Source organism: Macaca nemestrina, chromosome 18 (genome assembly GCF_043159975.1).
Source record: "Macaca nemestrina isolate mMacNem1 chromosome 18, mMacNem.hap1, whole genome shotgun sequence".
Classification (NCBI taxonomy): Eukaryota; Metazoa; Chordata; class Mammalia; order Primates; family Cercopithecidae; genus Macaca; species Macaca nemestrina.
Genome location: NC_092142.1, coordinates 18,445,115 through 18,459,704, shown reverse-complemented (window position 1 = coordinate 18,459,704; position 14,590 = coordinate 18,445,115). Strand labels below are relative to the sequence as shown.

The following is a 14,590-nucleotide window of genomic DNA, read 5'->3' as shown; positions in this document are numbered from 1 at the left end:
TTTTCAGCCATGGATTGGTTTCTTGGGAGACCTGGAGCCCAGAGTTCTAGACAAGATCTAAACAGAGGAGAGTTTCCAGTTACCCTGGAGAAGGATGTCTCAAAGGATGATGTCAGATCCCCAATGCTAGCCCTACCTGGGTTCTTGAGGAAATACAGATCCCTTGATATGTGGAGCTGGCAAGACCAGAGCTTGAATTCTGATTCTATCAGCTTGAGACTTTGTGTAGGTTGCTTAGGTTTTAAGCCTCAGTCTCTAGATCTCTAAGTTCAGGATGAAGATATCAACTTGACAGGGTGGGTTATGGTGAATATTAGCAATGATATAGGGAAGTATATACTGTAATTAGAACACAAGAAATAATAACCATTACTCCTACTAACTCTATTCCTGTTGTGGTGAGTAGCTTCTAAGATGACTCCTAGTGGTTCCCACCTCCCACTCTTCATACCCTTGTGTAATCCCTTCTCTTGAGTGTGGGCTGGGCCTATTCTAGTGAATAGAATATAATGAAAGTAATAGGATATCATTTCCAGTATTAGATTACAAAAAGACTCTTCCTTCCCATTCCTGCTCCCTCACTTGACCACTCTGATGAAAGCCATGTTGTGAGTTGTCCTATGGGGAAGCCCATGTGGCAAGGAATTGAGGAAGGTCACTGGCCAACAGCCAGGAGGGACTGAGGTCCCCAATTCAACAGCCTGCAGGAAACTAAACCTGCTGAAAACTGCGAGTGACCTTGAAAAGAGATCCTCCCCCAGGTGAGCCTTCAGATGAGACTGAAGCCCCAGCCAATACCTTGATTGCAGCCTTGTCAGAGGTATTCAGACAGAACTATACAGCAAATCTTTGTATACCTGGATTTCTGACCCACGGGGACTATGAGATATAAATGTTTGTTGTTTTAAGCTACTAAATTTTGGGGTGATTTATTATGCAGCAATAAATAACTAATACACTCTGGAAATAATGCATTAGATTATACCTTGGAAAAACGGACTAAATTCTACCAGACAGTGGCACATGAAGCCTCTGCTTAAATACTACACCCTCTGGGAAGACTTTCAAAATCCCTTTCTCTGAGTTAGGTGACCCTGTTTTCTCATATGCTTCTCTATTTGACTGCAGAGAACTTGAATCATCACCACCATCATCATCAAAACTAACACATAGTGAGTACTTATTATGTACCAAGCATATTCCAGAGTCATAAGTCATTTACTGTTCACAACAAACCTACGCCACAAGTACTATTATTGTTCACATTTTGTAGATGAGGAAACTGAAGCTCAGAGGAGTTAAGTAACTTGCCAAAGACCTCAGTTATTACGTGACAGTCTGAGGAAATTTTGCTTGAATCTACATTTCTAACAATTACGTTATAGGGCTCTATGAGTCCTGACCCAGTTCATAGATGTTAAGTGAGTTCGACCCCAGGTAGTTGAACACCAGATATTAAGTTCTTAAATGTAACTCCCTCTAGATTCCTTCTGTCTCTAGGACAGTCAGTTGAACGTGCCTCACCTGGAGTTCATCAGATTTTGGAATGCTACCTACCTGTAAACACTAGGCTGGCATTTTCCAGTTCTTCTTGGGGAACTTTAAAGCTGAAGGATTCATTGTAGAAAGGATCAATTGTGCCTCTTAAGAAGGATGTCTTCTTGGTTTTCACAAGCTTGAGTCCATGCACCAGTTGGATTTTCACAAAGGGGTCTGAAAATTAGACACAGCATCATAGAATGTTGGAGATCATGAAACCTAATCTGTCCAGTCATTCTGCCATTCAACCTCCCATCCATCTATCTTTTTATTCATCCGTTCTTCTATCCATCCATCCATTCAACTTTTCATTCATCTCATAGTCCATCCATTCATCCACCTGTCTATCCATCCATCCATCTTCCCATCCATCTGTCAGTTCACCGATCCATTCATCCTCTCACCATATTTTTATCTATCCATTTTCTATCCATCCGATTTCTCATCTATTTGACAGTTCAGGCATCCATCCATCTATTATCCGTCCATTTTCCCATCTATCTGCTTATCCGCTTATCCCTTTCCCTCTTCCTTTAGCTATCTAATATTTGTTGAGCTCCTCCCATGTGTCAGCATTGTGTTAGTTTTACTGATGAGAAAACTGAGGACTCAAGGTGAGAAATCAATTTTTAAAGATCTTGCTGGTGGACACAGAATCAGACTCAGAGACTGCCTTGGATTTCTGTCTGTGGAAACCCATTATCATTTCAGTGAGCCCATAGTCCATATACAGGAGAATAGAGATGGCAGAATTATAACATTTTTAGATCATTTTACAGTTTACAAAGGGATTCATGTACATTATCTAATTTAATATTTGTTTAAACAACTTATCAAGATGAATACTGTTATTATGTCAATTTTTGAGATTGAGAAATTGAGGCATATAGTGGTTAAGTAGATTCCCCAAAGCCATATCATTTGCAAGCCACATCATTTGACTCCTATAACTTTAATGATTTTATCATACTGACTCTCCCATTGTGGTGAGTCTGAAACTCTTCAGTCTTAATACCATTGCCTCCACTGGCCCTTTCTAAGCCTCTGTTTTTATAATGTGGCTTTTGAGAGTGCAAGGTGTCTTCTAGCTGTCACCTTATCACAAAAGTAATTTATTCAGCTACTGCATTTAGAGAAGACAATAATTCCACCACTGAGCTGAACAGATCCCTGTGACTACAGCTGCTTTCACAGTAATATCCTTTGCTGTCATGGGAGAAGCAACATACAGATGGAATGGAATCTGTTGCATTCCATTGAAAGTCATGTTTGAATGGTTTTTGCTATAATGTACACACTTTAAATACAAGTCTTTTCAGAGCTGGAATTCATAAAGATTTATGGCACACATGAAATGAGCTGGCAAAAAACCTCAGTGTGTCCTCCACGATCATTGATTAGAACGGCCAGTTTCTGCACACTGTCGCCACCTGCAGGATGGCGTCTCCATTGCAGGAATAGCATATGGAAAGGCCAAGTCACTTCCTTGGGTTCAAAGAGGATTTAAGTTTCCAGTGGTTATCACGACTGCTCTCAGTCCACTCCCCAATTCCAATAGGGTTACTAAGATGGCATGATTTACCTGCCTCATCCTGAGATGAGTAATGCTCATCCAGGATACAGAAAAAGAAAACTGGGTCCCCCACACAAACACAGATGCCCCATTAATAAAGTGAGAGAAGCGAGGAATCACATGGTACCTGAACCTTGGCTCACATCTGTCTGAAGAAGTTGCTTGGCTCGAATGACATCAACATTCAGTCTGCCAGCACTTGGGAGATAATTCAGTGACAGAAGCAGCTCCCCCAGCTCCACTTCATTCTGTAGAGAAAGGAAATGGTCAGGAAGTTGCCTTCTCCTTTTATTCCTTTTGCACCCACCATGCAAGAAATTGCTTGCAGCAGCTCACAAACAGGTTGCTGTGGGCGCATCAGCTGACAGTGGGTGCCTCTGTGTGTGACTTCTTTTCATCTCTGCCTCCAATTATTGTGGTCCATCTATCTCTGAGTTTTTTCCACTCTTAGATCACTCAACAGCAACAACAATAACAACAAAAGCAGCAATAATAAAAAAAAATGTTTCACTGCCATGAACCATGCTAAGCGCTTTACATGTAACGACTAATGAGTCTGTGAGGTATTAGTATTAACTCTGTTTAACAGATGAGGAAACTGAGACTCACAGGGTTAAATAACATGTCCAAAGCCACAGCAAGAAAGTGGTAGAGCTGGTACTTAGACCCAGGGAGGCTGATTTGATTCCAGATAATCTGACTGCTGTTATTCTGCCATCCAATAGGATACCTGGAGGTAGAATGCCCTGCAGAGGAACTATCTGAGTGAGAAATCTGTTCTTAACCTGGAATCCCCAATAGATCCCACGCTTCTAACCTCACCATAGCTATACTCAGCGCAGAGATATCCCTTGTTGAAGAGTACCCATCCCCTTGATGTCAGCTCTATCACACTGTGGAAAATTCCCATGAACACCTAAGTGCATGACTCCATACTGCCAAAAATACCTAGAAAGCAGGAGGCCTCCCGCTTCTCTGTCCCTTTAAAAAAAAAAAAAAAAAAAAAAAAAAAAAGTATTGTAGAAAATTTCAGCCATGTACAAAACAATAAACTAGCATAACAAATCTCCATCTATCCATCACAAAATTGTAACGGGCATTTTGCCAAATGGTGTTTCACCTATATCCTGACTTGTGAAATATTTTAGCTGAATATTTTCAACTAAGTCCTCGACATGGTGTCATTTTACCTGTATATCCTTCAGAATTATTCTTTAACTGATAAGGACATTAAGACAAGCATTTTAGTGTGGGAAATTTCCAGTCATATTTCAAAACCAGGCGGAAGAGTATACCCCGCCATCTTCATACCCAAACATCACTCAGCTTCAAAAATTCTCATCTCATAGTGAATCTCCCTTCACTTACACTTTCATTCAACTCCCCATATTCCTCTGAAGTAACTCCCAGTCATTATATTATTTGTAATATTTCAACATGTATCTTTAGAGGGTAAGATCGCTATCTATCTATCTATCTATCTCTCATCTATCTCATCTATCTATAATCTAACCATCTATTATCTATCCATCATCTGTTTCTCTATGTCTATTATCTATCTTTATCTATCATCTATCTAGCTTTCATCTCTATCTTTTCTGATGTCAGTCATTTCAGCAAATTAATGCCAAATGCCTAACACAATACCCAGCAGCTCTAGAACAATGCCTAGCACATAGTAGATACTCAATAAACATCTGCTGACAGGGTGAACAGTCAAACCAAAAGATTCCTGTACCGAGTGAGTTAGTCCCCAAACAAACAAGAAACAATCTCGCATGTTAACTCAGAGGCTGCTGACAAACAGCCTGCAGGTGTGTTTTGTTTGCCCCACATCACATTTTAATTTATAATTACTTGTTAATTATTACATGATTCAAGAATCAAGTTATTTCACATTTTTTAAAAAAATCTGGATTTCTTGCCTTGCTTGAAAAACAGGAAGATCTGGTAACACCGGCATTCCCACCAGGCAAGTGACAAAGATTCTTTACTTGACCAAACTTTAGTCAGGCTCCTAAACCTCCTAGGCCCATCAGTGCACCACCTTGTAAAATCCAGTTTCTGCAAAGAACTCTGCTAAATCAGTTTGGTCAGGTTCCTCATTCTCTCTCTCTCACTTTTTTTTTTTTTTTTTTTTTTGAGACAAGGTCGCACCCTGTCACCCAGGCTGGAGCAATGGCATGATCATAGCTCCCTCCAACCTCAAACTCCTCGGCCAAGGGATCCTACTACCTTAACATCCTGAATAGCTGGGATTACAGGCATGTGCCACTATACCTGGCTAATTTTTTTTTTTTAAGAGACGAGGTATTGCTGTGTTATCCAGGCTGGTCTTGAACTCCTGGCCTCAAGTGATCCTCCTGCCTTAGCCTCCCAAATTGCTGGGATAACAGGTATGAGCCATTGTGCCCAGACAAGTTCCTCATTCTCCATCATCCCCCAGGTAATGTCTGATCACCCTGGCCTGTCTCCAGCAAAAATCCTGCCAGGTTGATTTAGCCAGAGTCCCCCTTACTCCTCTGATGCTTCCTCTTAGTAATTTTTTAAAAATTCCTGACCCCCCACTTTGCTCCATGGCTATGGATTCCCACTTGTCTGTGCTGTATTTGAGGCTGAGTCCAGTCTCTCTCTGTGATTGCAAAATCCCATTACTGTGGTCCCTATACATATCATGATGGTCCTCAATAAAGTCTGCCTTGTCACTTTAAGAAGTGTCATTGAGGGCTGGGCGCGGTAGCTCACGCCTCTAATCCCAACACTTTGGGAGGCCGAGGTGGGCGGATCATCTGAGGTCAGGAGTTCGAGATCAACCTGGCCAACATGGTGAAATCCCATCTCTACTAAAAATACAAAAATTAGCTAGACGTGGTGGCATGCACCTGTGATCCCAGCTACTTGGGAGGCTGAGGCAGACCACTTGAACCCAGGAGGCAGAGGTTATAGTGAGCCAAGATCGCACCACTGCACTCCAGCCTGGGTACCAGAGCGAGACTCCATCTCAAAAAATAAAATAAAATAAAATAAAAGAGAAGTGTCATTGAGTAATTTTCTTTAATCCAACATCTGGCCACAGAGCTGTGCAGTGCTCCTTTAGATGGGACCTGCCCGCTTCACATCATACCTCATCTGTCCGCTTCCTCCCCTTTACATTCCTGCTGCCCTGCCCTGGGTATCCAAGTATGGAGATTTTCAAAATAGGAATGGTCAACTGAGTGTCTTGAGTAATAAAAGAAGTTCAAGCCCTTTTGCACTGTTGCTAGGGGTTTCCTGCTGCTTCTCAAGGGCTTGGAAGATGCAGTGTCTTTAGGACATGACCCTGCTGACATATCTACTTTAGTATGAGCAATGCTGAGGATTCTGCAGGAGCCCAGGCCATCCAGGTCCTCCCGGACTTTGCTCCTCCCAGGTTCATAAGTCACAGTGACATTTCCTTTTATTTTAAAAGCAGTTTACTATGTACCAGGACTGGGGATACATCAGTGAGATCACTCCCTGACTTTACAGAGCATACACTCCTGTGGGGGAGATGGACAGTACCTAGATTTTAAAAAATATATCAATGAGATGATTTCAGGTAATGCTAAGTATTAGGAAGAAAAATATAGCAGGGTGAGAGAAAGGAAGAAGCTTTCTTGGGTGATGGCAATTTGCTGCGTCTTGATTGTGGTAGCAGTTACGTGTGCATTTGCCAAAAATCAACAAACAGTAAGTTCCACCTCAATAAAGTTGATTGAAAGGGGGGTATTTGAAGTAAGCAAATGTGGCAAAATATTGGAGACTTACGACATCTGGGAGATGGATACATGGGTGTTTTATTATTTTACGTGGGAAATATTCCCATTAAAAACATTTACTTTATGTGAAATAAATATGACAAATCAGGCAGAGTAAGAGAATGAATGGGGTTCACATGGGAGCTGCCCTTTCAGTCGGTGGATGGGGCAGGGCTTTTCTGAAAGGCGAGGTTTGAAGAGGAATGAGGGAGGAAGGAGGGATAGGGACTCCTGGGGCAGAGGGAACAACAGGTGCAAGGGCCGGGATGGTGGGAGGGAGGAATAAACCCGGTGTCACTCAGTCGGTGTGTTCAAAGGAACAAAGAGAAGGCCAGTGTGGGGAGAATGTAGCAAGAGATGGATTCTAGAGATGCTTACAGGAACGAAGGCAAGCTGCCCAGTGGTTGATCCCAGGGGCTCTGCCCAATCCTAGCAGTCCTCACAGAATTGGAAGGAGGAGGTGAGGCCATCTTTTGGGCCCTCAATACGTAAGAGCACCTCAAGCCCCCTCTGCAGCCTTCAAGTGTGGATAGAATTGTTCCTTCCCTCCCCTGGGGCCATTGATCGAACCTTCAACACGAAACTTCCTGAAGCTATCCTTTTTCTAAGAAGGCTGAGTGTTTTTCATCTTAAGAAAACAAAGCTCTTTTATTCCTTCTTCCCTTTGCGGATACAAGCTCGCTTTACTCTCTACCCATCCCATCCTCGATACACGGCGTGCACATCAGGGCTTTCAGGTCGTACTTTTCTAGGGAACCATTCCCATTGATCCAGCCACTCTTTCTGTCTGCCTTATCTGGGGAGTGATGAATTTGTAACACTGTTCTCTGGAGTCAGGGGAGCAGTTGATAGAAAGTAAAAAAGAGGGCTAATTGTGCAATAGCAAAGGATTCATTGATTCATTTAACAAACGCTCATGTAACAGGTACTCGGTCCTAAGCACTTGGGGATGTCACGATCATGATCGTTACAGCAAACCTTTATGGAGAAATCACCATAGTCCAGGCACTGTCCTAGGCTCTAAAGTTTCCTTAGCAACTCCAGAGGCTTCCGTCTTGCAGGTGAAAGAATTCAAGCTTAGAGAGCTTGAGCTGCATGACTTGCTCAAGATCATGTATCATAAACAAAAAGAACAAGGTTCAAACTCAGCCCATGGTTAACTCTTACACAAGGTTTCTGGTGAGTAAGCAGCAATCCCAGACGTCAAGCAACTCACTGTCTACTGGCGGAGAGCAAGGAAGATATAAAAACAAATCAAAATTCCAGGGGCTGCACACCACTAGGATGGCTATAATAAACACGCACACAAAACCATAACAAGTGTTGGCCAGGATGTAGTGAACAAGAACCCTGTATACTGCTGGCAGTAATGAAAACTGGTGCAGCTGCTTTGGTAAACAGGTTGGAGTATGACCGAGCAGTTCCATTCCTAGTTGTATACCTAAGAGAACAGGAAACATGTCCACGTGAAAACTAGTATGCAGATGCTCATAGCAGCACTACTCACAATAGCCAAAAGTGGAAGCAGCCTAAATGTCCATCAACAGATAGATAAACAAGATATCACCTATCTATGCAATGGCCGGTTATTCATTCATAAAAACAATGAAGCATTGATACAAGGTAGACAAACCTTGAAAAAGTGAAAGAAGCCAGACACAAAAAAGTCACATATTGTACAATTCCATTGACAAAATATCCAGAATAGGTAAATCCATAGAGATAGAAAGTACATGAGTGATTGCTAGGATCTGGGAGGAGGGGGAAATGTGGAGTGACTGCTTAATGGATACAGGGTCTCCTTTGGGTGATGGGAGCATTCTGGAATTAGAGGTGATGGTTGCACACCACTGAGAATTTACTAAATGCCACTGAATTGTATATTTAAAATGATTACCTTTATATGATGTGAATTTCACCTCAATTAAGAAATAATTGCAAATATATTTTAAAAAGCTCATCATCACTGGTTATTAGAGAAATGCAAATCAAAACCACAATGAGATATCATCTTATACTAGTTAGAATGGCGATCATTAAAAAGTCAGGAAACAATAGATGCTGGAGAGGATGTGGAGAAATAGGAACGCTTTTACACTGTTAGTAGGAGTGTAAATTAGTTCAACCATTGTCAAAGACAATGTGGTGATTCCTCAGGGATCTAGAGCCAGAAATACCATTTGACCCAGCAATCCCATTACTGGGTATATATCCAAAGGATTATAAATCATTCTACTATAAAGACACATGCACACGTATGTTTATTGCGGCACTGTTCACAATAGCAAGGACTTGGAACCAACCCAAATGCCCATCAACGACAGACTGGATAAAGAAAATGTGGCACATATACACCATGGAATGCTATGCAGCCATAAAAAAGGATGAGTTCATGTCCTTTGCAGGGACATGGATGAAGCTGGAAACCATCATCCTCAGCAAACTAACACAGGAACAGAAAACCAAACACTGCTTGTTCTCACTCATAAGTGGGAGTTGAACAATGAGAATACATGGACACAGGGAGGGGAACATCACACACTGGGGCCTGTCGGGGGTTGGGGGGCTAGGGGGGATAGTATGAGGAGAAATATCTAATGTAGATGACCGGTTGATGGATGTAGCAAACTACCATGACACATGTATACCTGTGTAACAAACCTGCACGTTGCACACATGTACCCCAGAACTTAAAGTATAATAAAAAAAGAAATAATTGTAGGGCTCAAGTATTAATCAGCCATATAAATGAAACCTAAGACATACTGAAGCACAATCTATTCGTGAGAGGGGCATGGTCAAGGAAGTCTTCATGGAGGAGGAGGCATTTAAGTTAAGCCCTGATAAGTAGGATTTGGTCCAGCAAATATTGCAGGGAAGGGTGCCCCATACAGATGGAACAGAATGAGGGAAGCCTTCACTAAAGCCCCAGTACTCTTCATTGTGTTCTGATCCTGAATTTATCCATATTATTATGTAAAGGTTGATATGGTTTGGCTGTGTCCCTGCCCAAATCTCATCTTGAATTCCCACATGTAGTGGGTGGGGCCTGGTGGGAGGTAACTGAATCATGGGGGCAAGTCTTTCCCATGTTGTTCCCGTCATAGTGAATAAGTCTCATGAGATATGATGGTCTTAAAAAGAGGAGGTTCCCTGCACAAGTTCTCTCTGTTTGCCCGCTGCCATACATGTAAGACGTGACTTGCTCCCCTTGCTTTCTGCCATGATTGTGAGGCTTCCTCAGTCACGTGGAATTGTAAGTCTAATTAAACCTCCTTCTTTTGTAAATTGCCCAGTCTCAGGTGTGTGTTTATCAGCAGCATGAAAATGGACTAATACAAGGGCCAAGTAACTTATTATTAATAATAAAGTTGGCTGGGTGCAGTAGCTCATGTCTGTAATCCCAGCACTTTGGGAGGCCAAGGCTGGAAGATTGCTTGAGGCCAGGAGTTCAAGACCAGCCTGGGCAACATGGTGAGATGCCCCCGTTTTCTACAAAAAAAAAAATGAAAACATTAGCCAGCTGTGGTGATGAGTGCCTGAGATCCCAGCTATGTGAGAGGCAGAGGTGGGAGAATTGCACGAGCCAGGAGTTTGAGGTTGCAGTGAGCCATGATAGAGGCTGGGCAACTGAGAGAGACCCTGTCTCAAAAATAAGTAAATAAAATAAAGTAGCCAAAGATGGTTAATAATTTGGATGTTTGAGATAAATTAGTGAGCATTCTCCGTAGAAACAACATCACCTTCACCCATTTACATTCCTGGTTTGTCGTTGTTGTTAAGTGTGGAAGACAATACTGGTTTCTCCCTTAGAACAGGTGTGTGCTCTTGGCCACTTAGGAATGGATGATGCCCTCCCCACTTCTATATCAAATAAATTTTTTTTAAAAAGAGAAATATAATTTTTGGCAAGAATTTGATATTTCAGAAATAACACTGCAGTACCCATTGAGAAATCAGAACATTGCTGAGATTTACATTTGAGAATTATTGCAGCAGTCCTTTTTGTCTGGGCATGGTGACTCATGCCTGTAATCCCAGCACTTTGGGAGGCCGAGGCGGGCAGATCACTTGAGGTCAGGATTTAGAAATCAGCCTGGCCAACATGGTGAAACCCCATCTTTACTAAAAATAAAAAAAGTATCTGGACGAGGGGGCGGCTGCCTGTAATCCCAGCTGCTCAGGAGGCTGAAGCGGGAGAATCACTTGACCCAGAAGGCGGAGGTTTCAGTGAGCCGAGATTGCACCACTGCACACTAGCCTGGGCAACAGAGCAAGACTCTGATTCAAAAAAAAAAAAAGAGAGAATTATTATTATCTTGAATGACGTATGGTGAGCAGCTCTATAATTTTCAGGGCTTGGAGGCCTCAAAGCCTTATCCTAACCCAGCCCTGGAGGAAAAGAAGAGTTGCCATCACACTCAGGGTCTCTGCCCCAGAATATGTTGTACGTATGAATAACAGAATAACATCGTTCACTTGGACATCATAAATGTCAGCTCTAACAATCTGAGGACAAAAATGTCCCTGGGGGCTTCCTGGAGCCAGGATCTTCTCAGCCCTTCTTCCGTAGAAGTGTCTGATGCTACATCTAAAAGCTGACAATGGCCAAGCATGTTGGCTCATGCCTATAATCCAAGTGCTTTAGGAGGTCAAAGTGGGAAGACCGATTGAGCCCAGGAGTTCGGGGCTGCAGTGAATGTCGGTGGTGCCACTGCACTCCAGCCTGGGCAACAGAGCAACACTTGGTCTCTAATTTAAAACAAAACAAAAAATGTTGACCAGGAGTCCGCTGATAAGGAGCTTAGACTGTAGGAAGAGAAAGCAGGACCATCTAGTCCAGCAGCTCCTCAACTTGCACCACTTAGGAAGATCATGAAATTAATGGTGATCTTTACAGACATCCATGAGGTGCTGGGACATCCAACTTGCATCAACCTGGGGTAATTTTGTTCTCTCTCCTGCCACCTCCAGGGACATTGGCAACATCTGGAGATGTTTTAGTTGTCATAACTGGGGAATAGGGTGGGGTCTGCTACTGGCATCTAGTGGGTAGAGAGAGACCAGGGATGCTGCCAGACATCCTACCAGGTACAAGACAGCCCCCTTCAACAAGGAACGGTCTGGCCCAAAATATCACTAGTGCCAAAGTTGAGAAATCCTGACCTAAGTCTATAAATCTTGGGCTGATTCAGATTTTTTAAATACATAACTGTACCCTGAACAAAATTTTAATAGGAACCAAAGTCTTGAAACTTTTGGCATAAGAAGAGTTCATCAGGTGCAGTGGCTTGAGCCTCTAATCCCATCTACCCAGGAGGCTGAGGTAGGAGGATGGATTGAGGCCAGGAGTTTGAGGCCCGCCTGGGCAACAAAGCAAAACCTTCCCACCTTCCATCTCTAAACTTTTTTTTTTCTTTAATTAGCTGAGCATGGTGGCATGCATCTGTGGTCCCAGATACTCAGGAGGCTAAGCCAGGAGGAATGCTTGAAGCCAAGAGAGTTCGAGGCTGTCAGATGCGAGAAGAAGTTCCTCTTCAAAGGTTTAGCTTGTTTAGTTTCCTTGTTCTTTGTTCTCTACTTTCAAGGCCAAACTTCCTTGCTCTCTGTACCTCTCTGTCTTGGTTTCAGTAAACAACTCTTCCGCCAGTCCTTAGCTACAGAGCCTACATCTAGTGCCCACTCTGTAAATTATCCCTCCCATTACAATGACTCTTCTCGCCGAAACTGTCCTTCCCGCCAGTGTAACCGCATTCCTGCACTTTTCAAGTTAGCCAACCAGGTTCAGCTTAGATTGTGCAGTCCAACTCCAACCAGTGGAGGCAGGACGGAGCAGCAGGGACAAGCTGCATTAGAGATAAAAAACCCCTTCCCTCCTTTGTTCGGTGTGCTCTCATGATGACCAGACCTGTGAGAAACACCCTCCTACAGAAGTAAGTTTTGCCTTACTGAGAAATTCTTTGTTTTAGTGCTCACTTTCTTTGTGACACTGAACAGCATTTGTTTCTAACAAGACTTTAGTAAGCTGTGATTGAACCCCTGCACTCTAGCCTGAGTGGCATGGCAAGACCCTGCCTCTTAAGAAGAAAGAAAAGTCTATTCACCATCTCCACTGAGTTTGTCTTCAGTCCCCTCTGGGCCTGAAGAGGCCAAAGCTGGTGCTACAAGCCAGAGCCCAGAAAGATCCAGCTAAGATTTCCTTCCTTCTGCTTTCTCCTTAAGCCAATCTTCTTCACTGCAAAGTGGACACCCAAGCACCAAATACAAAAATCCTCCCAGGAAGTGGGCTCAGCCCTCACAGGGAAAATGGATTGCTTGTTCTGATAGGATCTCCAACTCTATAAAGTCTTCCTTATCCAAATTTAGTGAGATAAGGTTGAAATGTCAGAGCTGAAATAATTTAGACCAACACTCTGGTTTTCTTTTTTTTTTTTTTTTTTTTTTTTTTTTTGAGACGGAGTCTGGCTCTGTCGCCCAGGCTGGAGTGCAGTGGCCGGATCTCAGCTCACTGCAAGCTCCGCCTCCCGGGTTCACGCCATTATCCTGCCTCAGCCTCCCGAGTAGCTGGGACTACAGGCGCCCGCCACCTCGCCCGGCTAGTTTTTTTTTTGTATTTTTTAGTAGAGACGGGGTTTCACCGTGTTAGCCAGGATAGTCTCGATCTCCTGACCTCGTGATCCACCCGTCTCGGCCTCCCAAAGTGCTGGGATTACAGGCTTGAGCCACCACGCCCGGCCAACACTCTGGTTTTCTAAAAGAAAACGGAACCATGCCATTGCCTCATTTCCCTGTTTATTTCTTATTTTATTTATTGATTGATTGATTGTGACAGAGTCTCGCTCTGTGGCTCAAGCTGGAGTACACTAGCATGATCTTGGTTCACTGTAGCCTCTGCCTCCTGGGTTCAAGTGATTCTCACGCCTCAGCCTCCCAAGTAGCTAAGATTACAGGCATGTGCCACCATGCCCAGTTAATGTTTGTATTTTTAGTAGAGATGGGGTTTCACCATGTCAGCCAGGCTGGTCTCGAATGCCTGACCTCAAGTGATCTGCCCACCTTGGCCTCCCAAAGTGTTGGGGTTACAGGCGTGAGCCACCATACCCAGCATCACTTCCCTGTTTAAAACCCTCCATCGCTCAGAATAAAATTCAAAGTGCTTAGCCTAGTCAACAACAGGGTTTGTCAACCTCAGCACGATTGCCACTTTGGGCTGGAGCATTCTGTGTTGTGGGAGCTGTCCTGTGCATTACAGGAAGTTTAGCAGCATCCCTGGCCTCTACCTACTGGATGCCAGCGGCATCACCCCTCTCCTGATTGCAAAAACTCAAAATGTCTGCAGACATCGTCAAATGTCCACTGAGGGCAAAAATCACCCAATTCTACAGGATCAAAATGATTTGATCCAAATGATTTGATCCAAATGATTTGATCCCTGCCTGCCTCTGAGACCTCACTCACCAACCGCCTCTGCCTTCTTTCTGTTCTTTAAAAATACAAGATCATTGGCTGGGCGCGGTGGTTCACGCCTGTAATCCCAGCATTTTGGGAGGCTGAGGCAGGCAGATCACGAGGTCAGGAGAATAGAGACCATCCTGGCTAACACAGTGAAACCCTGTCTCTACTAAAAATACAAAAAAAAAAATTGGCCAGGCATGGTGGCGGGCACCTGTAGTCCCAGCTACATGGGACGCTGAGGCAGGAG

General features: G+C 43.4%; 1 protein-coding gene across 6 annotated transcripts in view; it reads right to left on the bottom strand.

Moving 5' to 3' along the window:
- LOC105464277 (synaptotagmin 17) overlaps positions 1-14,590 on the bottom strand; it is a 93,695-nt gene that overhangs the window by 42,300 nt on the left and 36,805 nt on the right. For all 6 annotated transcript variants that reach the window (XM_011712004.2, XM_011712001.3, XM_011712003.3 and 3 more), the window contains 2 exons: positions 3,240-3,360; positions 1,558-1,713 (listed from right to left, as the gene is read on the bottom strand). In XM_011712004.2, coding sequence (XP_011710306.1) covers positions 1,558-1,713; positions 3,240-3,360 — 277 coding nt within the window. The remainder of the gene's footprint in view (positions 1-1,557; positions 1,714-3,239; positions 3,361-14,590) is intronic.